Source organism: Rhizophagus irregularis, chromosome 14 (genome assembly GCF_026210795.1).
Source record: "Rhizophagus irregularis chromosome 14, complete sequence".
Classification (NCBI taxonomy): Eukaryota; Fungi; Glomeromycota; class Glomeromycetes; order Glomerales; family Glomeraceae; genus Rhizophagus; species Rhizophagus irregularis.
In genome coordinates, this window is record NC_089442.1 from 705,907 (window position 1) to 724,308 (window position 18,402).

General features: G+C 24.8%; 3 protein-coding genes across 3 annotated transcripts; 1 reads left to right on the plus strand and 2 right to left on the minus strand.

Annotated features, from left to right (window-relative positions):
* Nucleotides 1-5,517: 5,517 nt before the first annotated feature.
* Nucleotides 5,518-10,023, minus strand: OCT59_005858 (uncharacterized protein; the record flags this gene model as incomplete). The annotated part of the gene is made up of 15 exons (XM_066140891.1): nucleotides 5,518-5,533; nucleotides 5,606-5,921; nucleotides 5,991-6,432; nucleotides 6,506-6,588; nucleotides 6,976-7,069; nucleotides 7,137-7,607; nucleotides 7,679-7,884; nucleotides 8,134-8,158; nucleotides 8,233-8,305; nucleotides 8,591-8,724; nucleotides 8,802-8,923; nucleotides 9,155-9,335; nucleotides 9,407-9,571; nucleotides 9,782-9,865; nucleotides 9,931-10,023. The coding sequence occupies 15 exons, from the start codon at nucleotides 10,021-10,023 to the stop codon at nucleotides 5,518-5,520; spliced, it is 2,505 nt and encodes an 834-aa protein (XP_065997734.1).
* A 2,305-nt stretch (nucleotides 10,024-12,328) lies between these two features.
* On the plus strand, nucleotides 12,329-13,117 carry OCT59_005859 (uncharacterized protein; the record flags this gene model as incomplete). Its single annotated transcript, XM_066140892.1, has 7 exons — nucleotides 12,329-12,419; nucleotides 12,490-12,520; nucleotides 12,603-12,637; nucleotides 12,696-12,710; nucleotides 12,775-12,807; nucleotides 12,979-13,029; nucleotides 13,110-13,117. 7 exons carry the CDS (start codon nucleotides 12,329-12,331, stop codon nucleotides 13,115-13,117), a joined length of 264 nt encoding a protein of 87 aa, XP_065997735.1.
* Nucleotides 13,118-13,940: 823 nt separating this feature from the next.
* OCT59_005860 (uncharacterized protein) lies at nucleotides 13,941-17,921 on the minus strand (the record flags this gene model as incomplete). The annotated part of the gene is made up of 13 exons (XM_066140893.1): nucleotides 13,941-14,087; nucleotides 14,150-14,355; nucleotides 14,485-14,623; nucleotides 14,720-15,196; nucleotides 15,268-15,473; nucleotides 15,723-15,747; nucleotides 15,822-15,894; nucleotides 16,180-16,313; nucleotides 16,391-16,512; nucleotides 16,744-16,924; nucleotides 16,996-17,160; nucleotides 17,371-17,454; nucleotides 17,520-17,921. 13 exons carry the CDS (start codon nucleotides 17,919-17,921, stop codon nucleotides 13,941-13,943), a joined length of 2,361 nt encoding a protein of 786 aa, XP_065997736.1.
* Between the last annotated feature and the right edge of the window lie 481 nt (nucleotides 17,922-18,402).

The window sequence follows — 18,402 nt, forward strand, 5'->3', positions numbered from 1 at the left end:
TTCTAATAATCATCTTAAAATACCAATTCCTGATCCTATACCTGATGAAATTCAAAGTGTGCCTTTATATCATCGAATTTATCTCTCACCTATTCATCTTAGTTGTTCATTAGGCCGAGTTCCAAATAGCAATGCTTACACAAACTATCATCACTTAACTGGAACCTTTAACTACTCAAAAAATATTAATGCACTTGCATTATATTCTGGTACCATTGGTGCTATACTAAATAATAATCAATCAAATTCATGGTATCATTCTTCACTTGATAATGCAGCAAGATGGTTACGAGATCATAATCCTTATTTTAAACCATATCAAACTTTAATTAATCGTGGAACATGGGATGGGGCACCAATTATCTTTCCAAATGCCTCACTTAGTAATACTTCTCAAAATCAAGACCAACCATTATTTAACATTAATTCACGTCCTTCTGCTGTAATACTACCTCCCTATGAACTTGATGCAGAAATTCATAATGAAGATTACCATTATAATCGATTAATGGCAGGATTTTTAACTGATCCATATAATAAAAAATTACCAATATCTTTTTATGATAAAAATATTGAACCACTTTTATTTCCTGACCTTTTTCCATATGGAAAAGGATTTTATATAAATGATGAAAATACAAATCGGCGATTTACAGATAGTTTAGGTAATTATGCAAAATCTTTACTACTTTGTCCTGATCCCAGATGGAGATTATCTTGGTATTGGCCTCATTATATTTATTTAACAATTGAAAAATTAAGAAATCACCAAAATAGAAATCGAATTTTAAATCAATATAATACTTCACTATCACATCAATTAACAACAGCAGATTTAATTACCAATAGTATTTATACTGGACGTCCAATAATTAATGAAAAAAATACAACAACTATACCTTCTTATATTAGAACAGGAGATTCTTATTTTCGCCAAAAAGAACATCATATTAATACTATGGTTCAAGGATCTGGTTTACCACAAATTTTTTATACTATGACTATGGCTGAAAATCATTGGTAACAAAGATCCCCTTCCTTCTAATCGTCCATTTCATACCTACTTGCATTATCATCATCGTTTAGCATCAATGCATCAATATCTTTGGAAAAATCCAAATTTAACTGATTGGGGTAACTGGTTACATCATTTTGAACGTGATGAATTTCAAAATCGTGGAGCAATTCATACACATGGTATAGCTTATTTATCTAAATCAATTTCTGAATTAATTGATTCTAATGTAATTAGAGCAGATATGCCAGATCCCAATTCTGAACCAGAATTATATGAATTGGTTAAAAAACATCAAATTCATACTTGTGATTCACGTTGTGGAGGTCCAGCTCCATCTGGTTCACGTTGCAAAAAAGGTTTTCCTCAACCATATTCAGATACTACACATGAAGATCCTAATTCCTTAAGATATATTTATCATCGTACTAAAGAAGAAGATTTATATGTTATTCCATATCATGCACCAACATTATTTTTATGGAATGGTCATATTAATTTTCAATATGTAACAACACATCAATTTGCAAAATATATGACTAAGTATGTTACAAAATCTGAACCATCAGAATATTTTGATATTTCTGAACCTGATGCATTTCGAAAACATATTTTAGCAAGACGTCTTGGATCAATGGAATTAATGATTCTTTTACTTGGATATTCAATATGTCGATCATCAATTGCTGTTGAATTTCTTCCTTCTATTCCTCCTGAAATAAGAACTAAATCTATAAAACCACTTTATTTATTACAACAAGAAGAACAATTATCTCCCTATTGGGATGATGCCATTGATAAATATTTTGATCGTCCATCTGATAATGAATTTGATAGTATGACATATCCTTTTTATCATTGCAATTATACTATACAAAAAAGTCAGCCAAAAAATGGAATATATTATATAGATAAAAAAAACTGCTTTGTAAGAAAAAGACAAAAAGAAATTCTTGTACATTTTCAACATTTAACAATTCAGCAATCAGAATCATTTTATTATCAACAATTACTACTTAGATTACCTGTTAGAAGTGAAACTGATTTAAAAAGCTTATATCAAACTTATAAAGCTCATTTTGAAGCTAAATATCCTACTGAATATTCATTAACTTTAAATTTTGTACAAAATTCAATGCAATCTAATATTCAAAGATATACAAATAATTATCAAAATTTAGTTAATAATTTGATATCTTCATTGCATGTAAACTTACAAGAAATTATTGGAAATCAGTTAAATAATTTGTTACGTCAACCTATTCGCTCTTTAAATCTCTCATCTATGCTACTTTCTGAAGATCAATACAAAATAATGAATATACTTACAAATAGTTGGGGAGAAAGATTACATTCTAAACATCCTTATTTTTTTCTAACTGGTTCAGCAGGTACTGGTAAATCTTTTATGATACATCTAATTAAAAATTTTTTAGCTGATAAAAAAACTGAATATTTATTGATGGCTCCTACTGGTGTTGCTGCACAAAATGTAAATGGAAAAACTATACATTCAGCACTATATATTAGAAATACTCAAACCTATTTTGAAACATTATCTCATTATAATAATCAACAATTTGAAAAACTTAGCCAGATTAAAGCTATTATAATTGAAGAAGTATCAATGGTATCATCAATTCTTTTATCTTTTATTAGTTCATTATTTGCAAAAATTAACAAATCACCAGTACCTTTTGGTGGAATTCCAACTTTACTAATTGGAGATATTGCTCAACTTCCACCTGTAAGTGGTAAACAAGTTTTTTATGCTCCAGAATGGCAAGAATTTTTCCCACTTTTTCTTACAACTTCTCATCGCCAACAAGATAGATCATTTTATAATATATTAGAAGAAATGCGAATAGGAAATATAAGTTCAGAAACAAGAAGATTAATTGATGAAAAAGTGCAATCATATCAAAGTAACAATGAAATGTCAACTGATACTACCTATATTTTTGGATTTCGTCATAGTGCAGATTCAATTAATAATTTAATCTGTGGTTATCTTCCTATTTTTAAAGATATCTCCTCTGGATTTTTAATTTCTACAGCTATTGATTATGTTAATGAAAAAGAATGTATACCAAAAGAATATGATAAACAATTTAGACATTATACTAATTTACCATCTGAATTAATAATAAGAGAAGGAGCAAGAGTAATGTTTCTAACTAACAAATTATTTAATGAACAACTTTGTAATGGATCAATTGGTGTGGTAACTAAATTAATAAATGAAAATCAAGTAGAAGTGGCATTTCCAATAAATAATGGGATAAATCAAGTTATAGTAGAAAAAATTACAACTTATTTTAACTTACATGGAGCTTCAGCACAACGAACACAATTTCCACTTCAAAATGCATTTGCTCTAACTGTACACAAGACACAAGGCCTTACATTACCCCATGTAACTGTATCATTGGATGAACAAATGTTTGCTCATGGGCAATCTTATGTAGCAATAAGTCGTGCCACATCTTGGGAAAATCTAGAAATCCAATCTTTTGATCCAAATGCAATAAAAGTAGATGATGCAATGTTGTCAGAATTAAATAGATTACAGGAGAAGTTCAATACAATGTATTTATCATAATAGCATCCAATCTAATTTTTTTAAATCACTATACTTAACATTATCATCATATCTAATATTTTACTAAAATTAATACAAACTATTATATTTATATTTATCTTTATATTATTATCACTTAACATGTTACAGAATCAATTCATTTTGATCATTAAATATAATATTTCTTTAATAAAACTAATAAACTCAAAATAAACCATAAAATTTATTATTTGATAAAAATACAAAATACAAATCAACTTTTTAATATAAACCCTATTATATTACTTAAAATATATATAAATAATTACTGAATAATGCAATAATTATATTATAACTCACTAACAATACCAAATTACCCTAGTTTATGTTTTATAATAAAAAAGAATATCATATATTATATACACAATATATAAAAATAGTTACCAAAATTTTCGGTCAACATTGTCTTATCATATCGGCGGATTTGTTTCATCACCTAAATATGCTGAATTTTGGCATTATGCAAGCATAGCAAAGTTAAGGATGCATTGTACGATATCCATAAAGATGTGTGATTAAAAAAAAATCAATTTTGATACGATTTTAATTTTGGCCGGAATTAACATAATTTTGGCCAGATTTATGATATGTAGATCAGTGTAACATCATATGATAACGCTAAGCCACTCCAATAAAATGTTTTTTTTTACTTTCGCTTCTTTTTAATTTAATTTCTAATTTTAAAAGGTACACAAGTAGTATACGAGTCTCAAGTTAAAACTAAAAAATTGATTTTTAAATTATAAATTTAATCTATTACAGTATTTATAATACTTTAAATTTAAGTATAATAAGAAACATAAAACATTTTGAACACTCAACACTTGTGACAAAAAAATAGTGAAATATAAAGATAACCACCCAAACTCTTTTCAAAAATTCACTTTCAAAATATCTTTACAATAAGTCTTCTCAAATGAACCTATATAAGCAAAAGGGGAGAATTTAGAACAATATTATTTAAAAAACTTAGATCTAAATGGTAAAAAGAAAAAAAAAGAAAAGAAATAGAAAACTAGCCAAAAGAATAAAAAAAAACTCCAGCACTAAATATTCATACAACTCACAGACTGACATACCTTAAGTCGGATGGGTTGTAACTATGTCGGATGGGTTAAAACACGGTTTTTTTTAAAATATTTTTTTTTTTAACGTTGGCAAGTTCAAAAAAAAAATTTTTTCAATTGATCTACAACTCACCTGATGTGAAATCTTGTGTTTGCTGATCAGTTTAGTATTACGCAAAAGGACCAATGAGGCAATAAAGCAATTTTATCCCGTGAATCAAATCCGCCCATATGTTATTGTCGGTCACAATTATTGAACTTGATTTAAAATTTGATTTAATTTTGCAGAATAATCTATTTTTCTACTCGTATAACAAGTTGACAGATGATTATTCTGAGTAATAGGTTATATAGCTACTTTGAAAAGAATTTATGATGAAAAAAATTTGAGAAGTCATCTTCAAAAAATTCCAATTATTTGTTACATAATACATACTTTTTTTACTATAACAGTAATATACTATTCACCATTGAATTTTATTGTTTTTATTTCCAGAATTTGTATTGATAAAGTAAGTTTTAGAATTAATAATCTAAAAATTTGCAAAGTGAGAGTATTATTTTGGTTTTGCCTTTAACATTATTTTAATTTAAAGTATATTAAACATATCTGTTTATTTACTTCAATTATTATGAATATTAAATTTATAAATATTAGAGATAATTTTTTTATTTTTTATAAGTTGGTACATTTGCTCAATTACAAACTGATTTTATTTATGCAAAAAAAAAATTTATGTATACTCTATAATCAGTGTTGAACAAAATACTGTGTATTTAATATAAAATATAAAAATAATGAATAAAATGGTAAATTATTCCGATGATAACCTATTAATAATTTTAATTTAATAAATTCCTTTGTTAAATCTTCAAAATTTGAATAAAGGTACTATAACTTACTTTGTAAAATCAATAACTTCTACTGAATTATTGTTGATATTATCATACTTTGGGAGATCCTTTGTAAATGGATTAAGTAACCGAGAAGTATAACAAGCTTTTGGATGAGTAGTTAATTGGTTACTTCTAATACATGAAAATCTTAATTTTTTATTTTGTGCTTCTTCAATTTGCTTATTAATTTCTTCTTTAATTTCAGTAGCATTTGGTCTATTATTTGGATTCGTATCCCAACACTTTTTCATCAATTCAATGTAACATTGTGGTGCTTCATGCTCATTAATTTCAGGTCTAATTCCATTGCATATCTTTAATGCTAAAATATTATCATGAGCACAATTAGCAAAGGGTTGTCTTCTAGTTGCTATAAAATACATAATCATACCAAAACTATATATATCTGCTGCTTGAGTATAAGGATTTCCTTTTAATACTTCAGGAGCTACATAAGACATAACTCCATAAACTTTTGTTTCATCTGTATTACTTATATTACTGACTTCTCTACATAATCCCATATCTGAAATGCATATTTTATTAATAGATTTAGAATGAGCAAAATATTCAATATTAGGCAATATTAATATATTTCCTGTATGTAAATCATGATGAACCATTTGATTGTCATGAATAATTTTAAGACAATCAATAATATTATTCAATATATATAATTTTTCAGACCAATACCAAGATTGTTTAATATATTTATAATTAACAAAATTTCCATCTGCAAGTTGAAGAACTATAATATAATCTTTTGTATATGGATCTTGAGATATTCCATATATTTTAAGAATTCCATTATCACAAATAGAGTAATTTTTAACCTAATAAATTTTTTAAAAAAAATTGTTATATTAAAAGATATTGATTAGCTTCATTAATTTAAAGAAATTATACCTCATTTAATAATCCATTTGAAATATCTTGTGAATTGTTTAAACATTTTAAAGCAACTTTAATATCACGTGTCCTTTCCAACTCTTCATAATTTGTATTACATTGTAATAGCCCATTTTTCCATAATGCTGAATATACTGTAGAAAAACCACCTTTACCTATTTTTTTGATATTACTAAACTGGTAGTATGGTATCCATTCAACTATTATATCACCACAATTTTTAATTTTTAATTGCATTTCTTGAATTAGTTCATCAATTTTTTCATTTCCACTAGTCCAGTTTGCAAAATTATTTTTTAAATAATTAATCTGGCATGATTTGCACCACTCATATCTTATATCAGTATATTGATTGCTACATTTTTTACAATAACAATCTTCAAGAATTATAATATAATCTTTTGTATTTGGATTTTGAGATATTCCATATATATTAGGCATAATGTTAATACTATCATATGATGTACCTTTAGTTGAATATACTATAAAGTTCATCACATTATGATTATCAGTAAATGTTAATTTATTATCTAGTTTTAGTTTAATAGAATATGATTTAACCTGTTAAAATGCACAAAATCATTAAAATAAAGTAATTAAATTAAATGACAAAAGATAAAATTTATACCTTATTTAAAAATTCATTGGAAATATTTTGTGAATTATAAAAGCATTTTAAAGCAACCTTTTTATTAGGTATTCTCTTCCATTCTTCTTGATTATATTTTAATGGTCCATCCATCCATATTGCTGAATATATTATATTACAATTATTTTTATCAATTTCTTTAATATCATTAAACTGATTATATGGTATCCATTCAACTATTATGTCATCATAATTTCTAATTTTTAGTCGCATTTCTTGAATTAATTCAATAATTTTTTCATTACTGCTAGTCCAATTTATAAAATTAGTTTTTAGATTATTTATTTGACATAATTTACACCATTTATAGCTCAAATCAGTATATATTTCATTACATATTTCACAATGCTTTCCATTTTCAAGAACTATAATATATTTTTTTGTATCTGGATTTTGGGATATTCCATATATTTTAATAATATTATCATATTCAACAAAATAGGATTTAATCTATTAATTATTAAATATAAGAAAGGTTATAAAAATAAATTATATTGCAAAGAAATTAGAAAATTTCATACCTTATTTAAAAATTCATTTGTAATATTATTTTGTGAATTAACTAAATATTTTAAAGTAACCTCTTTATTAGATATCTTTTTCTGTTCTATCTTATTATAATTATATTTTAATGAACCATCTGTCCATATTGCTGAATATAATGGAGCAGAATCATTTTTGCCTACTTTTTTGATTTCATTAAGCTGATTATATGGTATCCATTCAACTATTATATCATTACAATTTTTAATTTTCAATTGCATTTCTTGAATTAATTCATCAATTTGATTATTTCCACTGGTCCAATTCACAAAATTCTTCTTTAAATTATTTATCTGGCATGTTTTGCACCATTTATTATTAGTATATATATTAATACATTCTTCACAAATAATCCCATCTTGAATAACTAAGATATAATTTTTTGTATCAGGATTTTGAGATATTCCATATATTTTAGGAAAATTATCTATACTTTCAATAGAATAAAATTCAGTTTCCTAGATATATTAAAAATTATTATATTAAAAAATAATATTAATAAAAAAATTACAATGAAATTAAAATTTTGTACCTTATTTAAAATTTTATTGGTAATATTTTGTGAATTATATAAACATTTTAAAGCAACTTCTCTATTAGGTATCCTTTCCCATTCATTTTGCATATACTTTAATGGGCCATTTATCCATATTGCTGAATATAGTAAGGTGAGATCGCTTTTACCTATTTTTTTAATATTATTAAACTGGTTATATGGTATCCATTCAAATATTGTATCATCATGTCTTTCAAATTCTAATTGCATTCCTTGAATAAATTTATCAATTATTTTATTTCTACTAGTCCAATTTGCAAAATTTGTTTTTAAATTATTTATTTGACATGATTCACACCAATTTAAGTATATTAATGTGTATATTTCTCCACACTTTTCACAATGATTTCCATATTCAAGAACTAAAAGATAATTTTTTGTATTTGGGTTTTGTGATATTCCATATATTTTAGGAGGATTACAAGTAAAATCGTCCTCATCTATTACAATATCATATGGTTTAATTTGCTAAAATATAAAAGATTTTTATTATACACATGTAATAAGGAATCATAAATATTATAAATGAATTTGAAATTTTATACCTCATTTAAAAACTCTTCAGTAATATCTTGTGAATTATGTAAATATTTTAAAGCAACTTTAATATTAGGTATTCTTTTCCATTTATAATAATCATGTTGCAATGGACCATTCATCCAATTTGCTAAATATAATGTAAAAAAATCACCTTGAACTATTTCTTTAATATTATTAAATTGATTATATGGTATCCATTCAACTACTGTATTATTATACTTTTCAATTCTTAATTGCATACATTGAATAACTTCATCAATTATTTCATTTCCACTAGTCCAATTTACAAAATTTTGTTTTAAATTATTTATTTGACATGAATTGCACCATTTATAATTTAAATCTTTATACATTTTACCACAGTTTTCACAATGCCAATCTTGAAGTACTATAATATAATCTTTTGAATCTGGGTTTTGAGATATTCCATATACTTTGACGATATTGTTAAAACGATTTAATCCATAATTTTTTGAAAAAAGTTTAGATGCTTCAATGACACAATCCCTTATACGTTTTTCAGTAATATATGTTTTAATCTGTAAAATATAAGAAAAATCATTAACACTAAGTATTTATATTGAATTATAAAGAAACCAGAAATTCATACTTCATTTAAAAATTCATCAGTAGTATACTGTAAATTATCTAAGCAAATTAAAGTAACTTTTTCATTAGGCTTTCTTTCCCATTCCATTTTATCATAATTATAACATAATGGACCATTTACAAATATTGCTGAATTACTTTCATGTAATGCTTTGATATTATTAAACTGGTTTAATGGTATCCATTCAATTATTGTGTCATTTAACCTATTAATTTCTAGTTGCATTTGTTGTATGAATTCGTCAATTTTTTCATTTTCACTAGTCCAGTTTGTAAAATTTTGTTTTAAATCATTAATTAAACATTGCTTGCACCATTTATATTTTATATTTTTATATATATTATTACAGATTCCACAATAAACATTTTGAAGTACTATAATATAATCATTTGTAGCTGGGCTTTGAGATATTCCATATATTTTAATAATTTTATCATATTCAGCAAAATATGATTTAATCTGTTATGATATAAAAGTTATTTTAATAAAAGCACTTAATTACAAAAAAAATTAAAATTTTATACCTCATTTAGAAATTCATTATTAATATCATTATTTTGTGAATTACTCAAATATTTTAAAGCAACTTCCTTATTAGGTATTCTTTTCTGTTCCATTTTATCATAATTATATTCTAATAAACCATCTGTCCAAATTGCTGAATATAATGGAGCAGAATCATCTTTGCCTATTTTTTTGATATCAACAAACTGTTTAAAAGGTATCCATTCAATTATAACATCATTATGCTTATTAATTTTTAATTGCATTTCTTGAATTAATTCATCAATTTTTTCATTTCCACTAGTCCAATTTGCAAAATTTTGTTTTAAATTATTTATTTGACATGGGTTACACCATTTATACCTTCTATATGTATATACTTTACCACAGTACTTTGCTGAAACCTCAGATTTAGCGACTATAACACTTCTGGCATGTGACTATCATGTGACTATAGAGTCAATCGCTAGTGGCATTTTTTTCATTTCGACTGTCCAGTTTCTACCTCACTACTTTATATTTTCTACATGGAAGTAATATGAAACTTTAATTATTTTTTAATTTTGATAAATACGTTTTTATTTTTGAAAATACAATTATTTTTTTTTAGAAAAATTATGGAATTATATAGATTCTAGCTTTTCACTTCATATCTTCTATATAGCGACGATAAATCATTTATTAATTTTAATGAATAATTCGAAAATAAAATAAAATGTATTAGTATTATTAAAATGTACTTATAGTATTAGTACGAATCAGTCGAATCATTGTAAAATTTAGACATTATGAAATGCATTATAATAAATATATAATAAAAATTCCATAAATTTAAATAATAAATTTAAATATAAGATATATCGATATAATAAAAATTCTATAAATTTAAATAATAAACTGAATATAAATAAATTGTGTAATTAAACATAAGACATATCGATATAATAAAAATTTTATAATAAATAAATTGTGTAATTAAACATAAGATATATCGATACATATAGTTGGGGCTTCATAAACCTCGTAGCCGCGCTTATTTAAGGCAATGTATTACTAGACCTATGCTAAAGATGACTTTAGCAAGGCTTTCTTTGTGAATTAAAAGAAATTTCATACACTTTGCCAGCTGGTGAGCAAGCCTATGAAGTAACCCACATTCTTATAAGATTCACTAATAAAATAATTTAAAAACTTTTGTAAATTTTCTATTGTTTTTCACTATGATCTAATTAGAATATACATTAACTGAAATTAATGTTTGAAATTTACAAAAATAAAATAATAATAAATTTCAAAAATTAATTACCAGCTTTGACTTCATGTTCTTGAATCGGAATATCACGTTCAACTCTTGTTTTTAATTGCCCTGGTCACGATCACCTGGTTAAAGTAACACAATTTTTTATACAATGTTGTGTCATGTAAAACAAAAAATTCCAATATATATTTTGAAAGATATGACGTATATCTTTGCTTTTCATTAATAAAAAGAATTAAAACAAATATCGATGATTTTTTAAAAAGAGTGAAGTTATTACCTGCATTAGTCTTTAGCACTTTTGTCGGACTTGCAGAAGATTCAATTGAGTGGTTAATATATGATACTGCCACGACCATGCCCGCGACCACAACCTGACCTTGTTCACCACCATTTTTTCCACAACCTTCTAATCAAATTAATTGTGGCTTCTTTTTCATTTGGCACTGTAGCTTCTCGAACTTTTCATAATCTTGTCATATTAAATAAATACTAGTTATAATTGTTTAAAAATGTTCAAAAGATTTCTTATAAAATTGAAGGTACTGTAGACATGAAATTATTAATTTTATTATTGCGTGTGGTAAGAAACAAAGTTTATCAAGTTATATAAGGGAAAGTTTAAATGTCTATTTATTTAAGTTTAATATATTTATTTAAGCTTAATATAAGAAAAAGTCTATTTAGAGAATAATTTAAGCTTTAATATATAGAACCATATCGGCTAATAATCAAAATTGGGCCTAATTTTATATAGTAATTTTGATCAACGTTACACCATCACAATTTATTATAGCGACAATTGATCTACAATTAGGGAGCAACAGTTACACATGATAATTTAAACTATTTAACCCAATTTAAACTTTTTAACCTTTGTGGCTTTTCCCTTTTCTTCTTTCTGTTGGAAAAAAAAATCTTAACGAAATGTTTCTTGTTCTCTCAGTTTTCCTGGACGCGAAATTTGGTAAGTTTGTCAAACTTTTTATTTTTAATTGTTTTTATCTTATAAGTTTTATTTCAAAGAAATTACGAAACTTTCTGTTTTTTTTTTTTAGGAGTTCAGGTTTCAGATAATTTAGTACTTCTATGCAAATATGCAAAATTTTAAAAAATGATGCGTAAAAATTTTCAGTAGGGAATAGATATTTTTTTTTAATATGTTTCTTTTAACAAAACTTTCTAACATTTCGTTCTCTCTTTTTTTAGACAGGTTGGAACTTGGAACTCAGCTTTTAGATGGTGAATTCGGTGGGTTTTAGATGGATCTTCTTTATTTTATTTTAACGAAACTTTACTGGAATCGAAATCTTTTAAACAGCAGGAAGGGTCTTTAGACATGTGGGAATCCGGTGTGCTATTTTCATATTTTTTCTATAATTCATTTATTTTAATGAATGGTATTAACGGTTCATATCTTTTTTCTTTTTCTAGGTGGCTCTTTCGGGTCTCTGGAGTTCGGATGTTAAGTGTTTTGATGAAGAAGTGGCTACTAATGAACATTTTGTTTTTCTTTCATATTCTTAGAAGCGTGGGAATTTGGTGAATATTTTTTCTTCAAATTAATTCTATTAACAAAATGATTGCTAACATCTCATCTTTTAAGCGACTTTTTGGCTCTTTGGACATGGGGATTTTGGTTAGTATTGTTGTATAGTTTAAATCTTTGATTTTTAATGAACTATTACTAACAGCTCGTTTTTAGATTTTTTTATATAGCTAATTATTTGATATCTTTGGATAAATGAATGAATATTTTTGGATTATTCAACGAAATGATTACTAACATTTCGTTTCTTTTACTTTTTAGACGATCCCTCTCCCTTAAATAGACAGTTTTTCTCTTCGGACACGTATTTTGGTAGGGAATGGGCTCCTTTTCTTCTTTATTCACTGCTTTTAACGAACAGTTGCTAACAGTTCATTTGTTTTCTTTTTTAGACGCGTAGAACTTTGTAGAATTTTGGTGAGCGGTTTGGTCTTTTCTTTATGTTTTTAACGAACTGTTTCTAACAGTTCGTTCATTTTCCTTTTTTTTTAAAAAATAACGATAAGTTTTTGATTCTTTTTACGCTTTAGATGCGTGGAATTTTTTTTAATCTTTTTTTATTTTAATGAAATGTTTCTAATGGTTCATTTTCTTTCTTTATTTAGACATGACAGGTCATTCAGATTTCATATCTATACACATGTAATATAGATTGATTGTTCTCGAGACAAAGAATTTTGGTAAGTGTGTAATGCATAATTTTTTTTTTCTTTATTCCTCCTTTTAATGGACTCTTACGAACGTTTTTTTCTTTTATAGGCGATTTTTGGTTCTCTTGAATGAGTAAGCGTGTGGGAAATTCGAGTAGAGAGGGTTCTTTTGAATTTATTTTTTAACAGAATGAAACTTCAGGTCTCTTGGATGCGCGGGGAGCTCTTCGATTTTTTCTCCTTTTTAGACGAGTCTGTTTATTATGTATTTACCATGAATCTACTATATATTGATTATGTATTTACTGTAATTATCTACATATTTATTATAAAGTTAATACAAATTTATTATAAATTTATTATAAATTTACTACATGTTTAATGCAAATCATATATATCATTACTTTAAATCATTTATACAGTTTCTTGCTAACATTTATATAGTTTCTTTGTGTTGGCAATACAATTTCTATATTATGATTACATATTTTCTACATTAAATACATACAACTGCGTTAGAACTAACATAGAGTAGCCGTACGCCTACTACATTAAGTGGCGGCAGCATGGCTACTACATAGCCGCGATTTCGTGGGTTTCAGCAAAGTATTCACAATAACAATCTTGAAGTATTAAAATATAATTTTTTGTTTCTGAGATTTGAGATACTCCATATATTTTAATGTCAAAATCATCTGATTCAAATAATGATGAATTATCCTATTATAAAGAAAAAAATTATTATACTTAAAATGAATAGCATAGTAATAAAAATTTCATACCTCCTTTAGAAATTCATCATTGGTTAGTTTAAAAGAATTATCGTAAAATATTAAATTGATTTTTTCATTAGGATTTCTTTTCCATTCCATTTTATCATAATTATAACATAGTGGTCCATTCATCCAAATTGCTGAATATAACGTTGTGCCCATTTCTTTGATATAATCAAACTGATTATATGGTATCCATTCAAATATTGCATCGTCTAATTTATCAATTTTTAATTGCGCTTTTTGAATGAATTTATCAACTTTTTCGTTCCCGCTGGTCCAACTTGCAAAATTTTGTTTTAAGTTATTTATTTGACATGGGTTACACCATTTGTACCTTTTACCTGTATATATTTTGCCACAGTTTTCACAATAACAATCTTGAAGTACCATAATATAACCTTTTGTATCTATGTCTTGAGATATTCCATATATTGTAATAATATTACTATGATCGTCATTTTCAATAGTATATGATTTAGCCTGTTAAAATATAAAATAGTTATTTTAATTAAAAACGCTTAGATTAATTAGATTAAATTAGATTAACTTTCGAAGGATTCAAAAAAAATTTCAGACCTCATTTAAAAATTCATTGATAATATTATTTGAATCAACTAAATATTTTAAAGCAACTTTTTTATTAGGCATCCTTATCCGTTCTATTTTATCATAATTATATTTTAATGGACCATCTGTCCATATTGCTGAACATATTATACTATAATCATCTTTATCTATTTCTTTAATATCATTAAGCTGATTATATGGTATCCATTCAACTACTATGTCATCATAATTTCTAATTTTTAGTCGCATTTCTTGAATTAATTCAATAATTTTTTCATTACTGCTAGTCCAATTTATAAAATTAGTTTTTAGATTATTTATTTGACATAATTTACACCATTTATAGCTCAAATCAGTATATATTTCATTACATATTTCACAATGCTTTCCATTTTCAAGAACTATAATATATTTTTTTGTATCTGGATTTTGGGATATTCCATATATTTTAATAATATTATCATATTCAACAAAATAGGATTTAATCTATTAATTATTAAATATAAGAAAGGTTATAAAAATAAATTATATTGCAAAGAAATTAGAAAATTTCATACCTTATTTAAAAATTCATTTGTAATATTATTTTGTGAATTAACTAAATATTTTAAAGTAACCTCTTTATTAGATATCTTTTTCTGTTCTATCTTATTATAATTATATTTTAATGAACCATCTGTCCATATTGCTGAATATAATGGAGCAGAATCATTTTTGCCTACTTTTTTGATTTCATTAAGCTGATTATATGGTATCCATTCAACTATTATATCATTACAATTTTTAATTTTCAATTGCATTTCTTGAATTAATTCATCAATTTGATTATTTCCACTGGTCCAATTCACAAAATTCTTCTTTAAATTATTTATCTGGCATGTTTTGCACCATTTATTATTAGTATATATATTAATACATTCTTCACAAATAATCCCATCTTGAATAACTAAGATATAATTTTTTGTATCAGGATTTTGAGATATTCCATATATTTTAGGAAAATTATCTATACTTTCAATAGAATAAAATTCAGTTTCCTAGATATATTAAAAATTATTATATTAAAAAATAATATTAATAAAAAAATTACAATGAAATTAAAATTTTGTACCTTATTTAAAATTTTATTGGTAATATTTTGTGAATTATATAAACATTTTAAAGCAACTTCTCTATTAGGTATCCTTTCCCATTCATTTTGCATATACTTTAATGGGCCATTTATCCATATTGCTGAATATAGTAAGGTGAGATCGCTTTTACCTATTTTTTTAATATTATTAAACTGGTTATATGGTATCCATTCAAATATTGTATCATCATGTCTTTCAAATTCTAATTGCATTCCTTGAATAAATTTATCAATTATTTTATTTCTACTAGTCCAATTTGCAAAATTTGTTTTTAAATTATTTATTTGACATGATTCACACCAATTTAAGTATATTAATGTGTATATTTCTCCACACTTTTCACAATGATTTCCATATTCAAGAACTAAAAGATAATTTTTTGTATTTGGGTTTTGTGATATTCCATATATTTTAGGAGGATTACAAGTAAAATCGTCCTCATCTATTACAATATCATATGGTTTAATTTGCTAAAATATAAAAGATTTTTATTATACACATGTAATAAGGAATCATAAATATTATAAATGAATTTGAAATTTTATACCTCATTTAAAAACTCTTCAGTAATATCTTGTGAATTATGTAAATATTTTAAAGCAACTTTAATATTAGGTATTCTTTTCCATTTATAATAATCATGTTGCAATGGACCATTCATCCAATTTGCTAAATATAATGTAAAAAAATCACCTTGAACTATTTCTTTAATATTATTAAATTGATTATATGGTATCCATTCAACTACTGTATTATTATACTTTTCAATTCTTAATTGCATACATTGAATAACTTCATCAATTATTTCATTTCCACTAGTCCAATTTACAAAATTTTGTTTTAAATTATTTATTTGACATGAATTGCACCATTTATAATTTAAATCTTTATACATTTTACCACAGTTTTCACAATGCCAATCTTGAAGTACTATAATATAATCTTTTGAATCTGGGTTTTGAGATATTCCATATACTTTGACGATATTGTTAAAACGATTTAATCCATAATTTTTTGAAAAAAGTTTAGATGCTTCAATGACACAATCCCTTATACGTTTTTCAGTAATATATGTTTTAATCTGTAAAATATAAGAAAAATCATTAACACTAAGTATTTATATTGAATTATAAAGAAACCAGAAATTCATACTTCATTTAAAAATTCATCAGTAGTATACTGTAAATTATCTAAGCAAATTAAAGTAACTTTTTCATTAGGCTTTCTTTCCCATTCCATTTTATCATAATTATAACATAATGGACCATTTACAAATATTGCTGAATTACTTTCATGTAATGCTTTGATATTATTAAACTGGTTTAATGGTATCCATTCAATTATTGTGTCATTTAACCTATTAATTTCTAGTTGCATTTGTTGTATGAATTCGTCAATTTTTTCATTTTCACTAGTCCAGTTTGTAAAATTTTGTTTTAAATCATTAATTAAACATTGCTTGCACCATTTATATTTTATATTTTTATATATATTATTACAGATTCCACAATAAACATTTTGAAGTACTATAATATAATCATTTGTAGCTGGGCTTTGAGATATTCCATATATTTTAATAATTTTATCATATTCAGCAAAATATGATTTAATCTGTTATGATATAAAAGTTATTTTAATAAAAGCACTTAATTACAAAAAAAATTAAAATTTTATACCTCATTTAGAAATTCATTATTAATATCATTATTTTGTGAATTACTCAAATATTTTAAAGCAACTTCCTTATTAGGTATTCTTTTCTGTTCCATTTTATCATAATTATATTCTAATAAACCATCTTTCCAAATTGCTGAATATAATGGAGCAGAATCATCTTTGCCTATTTTTTTGATATCAACAAACTGTTTAAAAGGTATCCATTCAATTATAACATCATTATGCTTATTAATTTTTAATTGCATTTCTTGAATTAATTCATCGATTTTTTCGTTACCGCTGGTCCAGTTTGTAAAATTTTGTTTTAAATCATTTATTTGACATGGTTCACACCATTTATAATTAATTTTTGTGTATATTTCACCACATTTTTTACATGTAATATCATCTTGAGATTTCATTGTGATTTCAAGTTGTTTTCTTCGGAAGAGAAATTTGTTTAATATTATGATCGGCACAAAAAATGCATCATACAAATTACGTTTGATGTGCGACCGATCAACAAATTAATGACTTACACCAACTTTATTTGTGAGACAAATATAAATCTTGATATGCAAAAAAAATTTCATTTATAACAATTTTAAGCACCTTTAACAAAAATGTAAATAATGATTTTTTTTTTTAAGATAAAATATTAGTTGATTATTATTAACAAAGAATTTAAATTTATCTAATAATATAAAAATAAGAACTTTTTCTGAATTTTTATTTTCGATCCGGATAGAAACCGTTATCCGGATAAACTAAAAAAAAAAATTGTACGGTTTTTATCCGGATTATCCGACTTAGAGGATAGATACCGAATCTGGAGTTAGAGTTTCGAACCGGATTTATTTTTTGAATTCGGATTGGAAACGAATAAATCCGGTTACCTTCGGT